This window comes from Notolepis coatsorum (assembly GCF_963971535.1).
Source record: "Notolepis coatsorum genome assembly, chromosome: 8".
Lineage (NCBI taxonomy): Eukaryota > Metazoa > Chordata > Actinopteri > Aulopiformes > Paralepididae > Notolepis > Notolepis coatsorum.
In genome coordinates this window covers 56,708,068-56,715,782 of record NC_140172.1, presented here as the reverse complement: position 1 = coordinate 56,715,782, position 7,715 = coordinate 56,708,068, and the positions used below count along the sequence as shown (strand labels likewise).

General features: G+C 51.2%; 1 protein-coding gene across 1 annotated transcript in view; it reads left to right on the top strand.

The window, feature by feature from the left end:
* Positions 1-678: 678 nt before the first annotated feature.
* The window catches only part of LOC311233455 (cationic amino acid transporter 2), a gene marked incomplete at both ends in the record, with an annotated part of 63,582 nt that continues 56,545 nt past the window's right edge, over positions 679-7,715 (top strand). Inside the window, one exon of the mRNA XM_084320422.1 lies at positions 679-1,048. Within this exon, the coding sequence (XP_084176548.1) occupies positions 679-1,048 (370 nt within the window). The remainder of the gene's footprint in view (positions 1,049-7,715) is intronic.

Here is a 7,715-nt window from a genome sequence, read left to right as displayed (position 1 = left end):
TGGTGTACCCCAGCCGTGAACTAGTGTCTAGAAGGGTTTCTGGTATACCCCAGCTGTGAGCTAGTGGTTAATGGACCCAGTCTTTGTTTGACTAGGAAAGCAACAGTTGTGATTAGAGGGTCAAGAAAAGAGGGTGGAGCTTGACTTTTTCAATTAGAAAAAGGCTGGACGACGCTGTGCACAGGGCATCAATCTGGGGAAGTAGTAGACCTATTATTCTTATTTACAAGAATGGCTCAAACATCTTATTTTACATTCATCAATGTAAATATATACCCCAATTTTATATGGTCAGAAAAAAAAACACTTAGTAGGACTTACCATCTTTAGATAATTTGAAAGCATTGTTCATCTTTAACATTTTAAGATCCCTCCAGATGTATTTTAAACCCTTAAACATGTTCTACAATGAATACAATTTTGTATAACTATGTTTTTTTCACCAAATGTTTCAATAACCTAAAAATGTCTTAGCAGCATCTCTACACCTTGAAACCCACCAGGCGCGGGCGCAAAGTCACAAATAACAATCTGCATAGTCGTGCCTCCAAGAGGAGAGGCAGGTTTTTGAGTGAAGCAAATTATATGGTTCTTCATCTCAAGGACTCAATGACCTTGTGTAAAATAGACAATAATGTATTTTATATTATTCTTCAAGTGACCTCTTGATTTCCAAGGATGTCTGGTGCCAAGATCCTCCTGTTCCTCCAAAGCCTGACTCGCAGGAAGCCACTGGACCCGGAGGGTGAGGTCTCCAACTTCAAGCGCTGTCTGACCACCCTGGACCTGGTGGCTCTGGGTGTGGGCAGCACACTGGGAGCCGGTGTGTACGTCCTGTCTGGCGAAGTGGCCCGAGCCGTGGCGGGGCCTAGCATCATCATCTCCTTCCTGGTGGCTGCCATAGCCTCGGTCTTCGCGGGCTTGTGCTATGCTGAATTCGGAGCACGTGTTCCCAAGACAGGCTCCGCCTACCTCTATAGCTATGTGACCGTTGGGGAAATATGGGCCTTTATTACAGGGTGGAACCTGCTGCTGTCTTATGTCATCGGTAAGTCAATAGAGATAGAGATTGATTGATTGAAAACTTTATTAACAGATTGAAGAATGGGTACAATACAGTACGGCTCAATACAAAACAACTGCTAAGAGGATGCAGACCAGAAAAAGACTTGCGTCTTGTTTACATCGGGGTCCCCCATTTTCAATTAATCAGGACATTTATGACATACAAGACATACAGATATACAGAACTGTGTAGTAAAAAGAGATCATAAAAAAGATATACATCCGAAGGGGAAGAAACTGTACATTGGTGGGGGGGGGGGATTTGGACATTTACAGGGGCCAGTTTCTAATTGCAGCCACCCGTAGGTACTCTTTGAGAGCGGATTAGATAGCTCTGATTATTTAATTACAACCAATCAGAGGGCCCCTCAAAACGACAATCATCATGTCAAAGATAATTAGGGATGGTGTAACTGAGGGGTTACAAAACCCTGATTGTATTAAAGATTGTGATAGATTAAACCACTGCTAGTTATGTACTTTAATTACTGGCCAGACAGTACATCAAATATAGATGGTGAACACTCACAAGAACACGGCATTGACAAAGAAATAGTATTTGAGGGTATTTTATTATTATGCAACATTAGGTTACAGAATGAGAATTAGGGTCGTGCTTGTATGGCAAAGAATATGCGTAAAGTCAGTCAATAGCATGAGTCACTAAGAATAGCAGGAATCCTACGATGGGTCTAAGTTGACACCACCTGTCGTATAATAGCAACTATAGAAGGCAACGCTGGTACCGCCTGGAGACAATGGGTTCCCTCCGGGGTGTAAGGCCTGGAGGGTAGAGGAATGTTCGGATACTCAGTCTGATTCAATGAAGAATAAAGAGACTCCACGTACAGGAGTCGGTCCTTGTAAATCCCACGATCAGCAGCAAAGCAATAGTTGTAATCCAAATGCTCGATAGCACTGATGACAGCTAGCCAGCCTCTGTCCACGAGGCCAGCCCGAGTTGTAATCCTCACGAGGTTGAATCCCAAACGATAGTGGAAATCAACGAAGCTCTTCTCCGGGTAACACGTTCCAAATCAATATAATCCAACCGGTAATGGTTCTGCATTCGCCGACGCTGGTTCTCCTGTGCACATGTCCAACGGTTCTCCGACTAGGCCTCCTCGGGTGTGGGCGACGTATTTAGGCCACACACCCTGGCTAAGGTACACTAGCTAAAACACGACGAACCGCTGGGTAATGCTACACACGAACGAACTGTGGCCGCACGATATACAATAAATGAACGACTATTTACTTCACATTAGATTAGGTCGAACTTGACGTTACTGCATTAAACTCTGACACTTTACTATTCTATTCGCACATGTTCTCAAAGCACGAGTTGCTCACTTCACCACAATGAACTACGTTGGCTTGTTTAGATGGACAAGCAGGTGCTCGGGGTAAGGTCGGGTAAGGTACTGCTGTGCGCACCTTGCGCTGTATATATACTTAAGTGACTATCTAGTCCCAAACCGCAGTCTTTGTCTGGTATCAATACGCTGTCTCCGGGCATGTTCTGACATGCCTGAACTTGTCTTTGAACCTGACGTTGGGGGCCTGCGAACTGGCGCCTAGGGGCGCTGTCCAATAAGGAGAGCGAATATTACTCTGGTTTGAACGCAGGTAAAGGGATATTCCGTGTATATATAAATAATATACAAAGTATATCAAACAATAAAGGTAGATTCTCAGTTTTAATCTGGCCCTTCACAACAGCCGCCTCCTAATTAGTCCGCACCTAATTAGTTAAGGGAGACAGATTAATAGTCCAGTCAACTGCTCAATGTCTGTTGTGGGGGGTAGGGCAATCTACAAAGTCAGTGGGTCATGATCGTCATCAGGGGAGTCAGGGAGCCTCGGCAACTCTATCAGCCTCGCCACGGGTCGGGTGTAGGTCCGCCCTTGGACAATAACTTCTGCCGCTCTGACCTTTCCGTCGGCACCAGTGATCACTTTGCTTACGCGGCCGGCCGGCCACATAGCTCGGGGTAGTGACTGGTCTATGATCATAACGACTGTGTCCACTTGTAAGTTGTCTCTGTCCTTTACCCACTTCTGACGGGTTTGGAGAGACGGTAGGTAGTGGAGGAGGAAACTGTTCCAAAACTTGTCAGCCAATATTTGACTGTACCTCCACATTCTTCGGCCGTTTGCTTCTTCAGGTCTGTACACCGTCCGTGGAAGCACAGGGTCCAGCCGCCCCATCAAGAGAGTGTTGGGGGTGACTGGGTCGACATCTGCTACATCACTTGAGACGTAACCGAGGGGCTTTGAGTTCAATACTCCCTCGATCTCCGTGAGGACTGTCGTGAGGACTTCTTCCGCCACGGTCTGGGCCCCAAGCACGGCGTACAGAGCTGTCTTTATGGAACGTACTTCTCTTTCCCAGGTTCCCCCGAAGTGAGGGGCGTTCGGGGGGTTAAACTGGAATTCGATCTGATAGGGAGCGAGGTGGGTCTTAAGTTCTGGGCCCATGGCTTGGAAGCTCTCTCTCAACTCTCTTTCTCCGCCTTTGAAGTTTGTCCCGTGATCAGACAACAACGTAGACGGTTTTCCTCTTCGTGCTGTGAATCTCCGGAAGGACATGAGGAATGAATCCGTACTCATGGTTGGAAGGAGTTCTATGTGTACTGCTCGGGTGGTCATGCACTTGAATACAATGCCCCACCTCTTCTCTGTCCCTCTTCCTTTCTTCACGTAGAGCGGGCCGAAGCAGTCCACGCCCGTGGAGTGAAAGGGCTTCTCGCCGAGTCGGAGGCGACAGGGAGGCAGGTCGGCCATCATGGGTATACTGGGCTGTGCTCGCCACTTGCGACAGTCTAGACAGGTCCGCTGGAAGCGTCGTACTGCTTCTCTTCCTTGCAGTATCCAATAACGACGTCGGATCTCAGCGAAGACTCTCTCTGCGCCAGCGTGGTGCACATCCTCGTCGTATTTCTTTATGATGAGCTCAGTGACCTGTCGGCTGTTGAGGACTATAGGAAACTTGACGTCATCCGTTAAGTCCGGGGCCCGTCTCAGACGACCACCCACCCTGATGAGGCCATGGGTGTCGCGCCCAGGGGCCAAGTGGAGCAGTCTGCTGTCTGAAGGGATTGGCTTTGTTCCCTGCAGGCAGTCTAGCTCGTCGGGGAACGAGTCTCTTTGGGCTCGCTGTAGCAGAAGGAGTTCTGCCTCTGCGTAGTTCGATGCGTCAATGTCTGTAGTGGGGGGAACCTCAGGGTGGTGCCACAGGAATGTTTTTAGCTGCGCACTCTCAAAGGTGAGGCAGTCGTCTATGTTAGGGTCAGTGGGGACTGGGATGTGCGTCAACCCACAGAACATAGATTTCTTGATCTCTGCCTCCTCTTGACTAGCCTCCCGTGGGGTGGGGGTAGGCCACTCCTCCTCCGGGAGCTTGAGGAACTCAGGACCGTCACTATAGATATTGGGACGTGTGAGGTCATCTAGGGACATCCCCCGTGTGATGACATCGGCTGGGTTCTGTTTCGTGTCCACGTACCTCCAGCACGCTGATCCTACCAGGTCTTGAATCTCTGTGATTCTGACTCCCACGAAGACCTTGTATCTACAAGAATCGGACTGGATCCATGTCAGTACGGTCATGGAGTCTGACCACAAGATTGTTCTTTGCACCGGGATGGTGAGTTCATGTTGGATTAACGTGGCGAGTTGCGCGCCTACCAGAGCTGCGCAGAGCTCTAGACGCGGGATCGATTGTTGCTTGCGGGGGGCTATCCTTGAGCGAGCCAGGATGAAGGCTGTGTGTATTTCTCCTCCCTCCTCTCGGGCCCGCAAGTAGGCCACCAAACCGTAGGCCACTTCCGAGGCGTCACTGAAGACGTGCAGGTCCATCTGGCACGTCTCCAGCCGCACTGTGGGTGGGAAGTAGCTCCGGCGTATGTTCACATTTTGGAGCGAGCTGAGTTCTCTCTCCCACTCTCTCCAGGTGGAAGCTAGGTGGTCGGGTATGGGGTCGTCCCAGCCCTGTTCCTTGTCCCACAGCTCTCGTACAATCATTTTCGCCCGAGTGGTGTAAGGTAGGATACACCTCAGCGGGTCGTATTGACTTGCGAGTGTTCTGTATACGCTCCGTCTGGTGGTCGGTAGAGGGGTCGACCTTCCCTGCTCCGGGGTCAGGGGTGTGTATTTGTAATGGAGCGAGTCTGTTTTGAAGCGCCAGACTAGGCCCAATGTCATTTCCTGTGCTTCACCTGGGGTGGTCGCCATCCACGTCTCGCTGCTTGCTGCCTTTGTCTCTGGGGAGAGGCTGCAAAGTACTTGAGGGTCACTGCTGGCCCACTGCCGGAGATCAAAGCCGCCTTTGATCAGTGAGGCGCGGAGCTCGAGCAGGAGGGCTTCGGCTTCTTCTGGCGTCGAGACGCTTTGCAGACAGTTGTCCACGTAGAAACTCCTCTCTACACTTTGTCTGACCTCCTCGTCAGCTTCAGGGTCTTCTGTCACATGTTTTTGAAGTGCGAACGTAGCACAGCATGGGCTGCATGTGGTGCCGAAGGGGAGGACCTCCCATTGGTAGATGGATGGTTGCTCATCGTTGATCCTCTCTCTCCATAGGAACCGCAGCAGGGGCTTGTCCTCCTCCACTAGTCGCACCTGCAGGAACATCCCTTTGATGTCGCCGCTGATGGCCACCTTGTTTTGGCGGAAACGTAGTAGTACGCCGAGGAGAGAGGGGCCGAGTGTCGGGCCGGGCAAGAGTTCTTTATTCAGATTCTGTAGTCCGATCTGGTAGCTGCAGTTGAATACAATGCGATCCTTGCCGTTGTGGTGGACCTTGTGGTGGGGCACATACCAGGATTCAGTCGTCTGGTCGGCCTCTTGAATGTCAATTTTCTTTATGTGTCCCGCTGTGATCAGCTTGTCGATCTCAGCGCGGTACACAGTGGCTTGAGTGGGGTCTTTGGCTAGACGCCGCTCGGTGTTCAGTAGATATCGCTCTGTCGCTTCTTTTGAGGCGTGGAGGGTGGGCATACCCTCTCGCCTCAAGAGTGGAGTTGCGTATCTCATCACTCCGTTGACCTCGACTCTCTTTGTCTTCTGCTCGAGGAGGGCTATGGCATAAGTGTCTTCCTTTGAGCGAACGAGTTTCTTTTCATTCTTAAAGGGCATCGCGTCTAATGTCCATAGCCTCTCGACGTGCTGCAAGAGGGTGGTGTCGTCTTCGTTTATCCTCGTGTAGAGGCAGCGAGGGGTTGTCGGTCGGTTGGAAGACCCGGAGAGGGGGCCTTGTAGTGTCCAACCCAGGCGGGTCTCGACCGCTGCTGGACAGCCTCTGGGCCCGATGTGGACCCGGTCCGTTGGGACGATTAGGTGTGCGTGGTCGGATCCTATGAGCAGGGTCGGGGTGGCATCGTCGATGAACGGTATAGGTAGTTGACGTAGGTGCACGTATTTCTCCATCAGCTTTGGGATGGGGTAGGTGTACTGTGACAGGCCTATGTCGTGGCTGGTGAAGGCGTTAGTGATGCTATACTGCTTCTCGGGCTGCTCGACCGCTGCTATCGTGAAGGAGACATTTTCACCCTTTATGGTCTTCAGGTCTCTTCTAATGGTACGGATTGTCATTGTTTCTTCGTTCCCCCACAGACCCAGCCGGGCTGCGGCGGATGCGAGGAGGAGAGTCTTTTCTGACCCATCATCTAGGACGGCGTAAGTGTCCATGATCTTGTCCTCGTAGCTTAAGAGCACTCGGACCACCTTCAAGAGCACTCGGGAGCTCCCGCTCTTCGCAGGGTCTATGTACATGACGTTCACTCTCGAGCTGCTTGGGTGTACGGGTTTCTTCTTGTTGCTGTCGTGTAGGACCTCCAAGTGGGCGCCGTCGCACTTGCTGCATCTTTTCTTTAGGTGGCACTCAGCTGCCATATGGCTGCGCGCGCAGCGGAAGCAGCGGCGGTTGGCTTTGATCCACTGACTCACCTCGTCAGCGGTCAGCTTCTTGAAGGTGTCACATTGAGACAGCCAATGTTCATTTTCACAGTACTGGCATACAATCTTCCACTTCCCCTTCGCGTGGGGGGTGCTGTGGTTCTTGTGCTGCGGCACTGACTCAGCCTGGTGCATAACTGTCACTGACCGGCGGTTATCGTTGGACCTCCGAGGTCCATCTCTTGGGCTAGAGCCACTCCACACGAATGTGTCCGGTCGTAGACTGCTAACTTCCCTTGCGAGGAAAGCAGCCAGGTCTAGGAGGGATGGCTCTGGGCCGTTGGGGTCACAGTGGTCTCTCTGCCGCCGAAAACGCTCTTGGCGGGCTGGAGGGAGCTTCTCCAGTATCCGCTCCACGTTAGAATTTGCATACAGTTCATATCTCCCCTTCTCCTTTTGGGACCCCAGCATCCCCACGAGGGATTGTACCTTGATAGAGAGGTCATCCAGTGCTCTATTGTCTTTGGCTGGGGGGAGGCGGTCGATATCTCGTATTTCTTGGATCACGTAATCCCATATGCGTCCATAGCGCGCGTCGAGGGCCACCAGAGCCGCGGAGTATGGGGTGCTTGAGTTGGAATATGCCAGCGCTATGTTATGCGCTCTGGGCACCTTGAGATGCTTGAGGAGGATGGCATATTTGTACGACTCGTCGTGGACATCGGACATCATAGTCTCCAAACACATGCGTAATT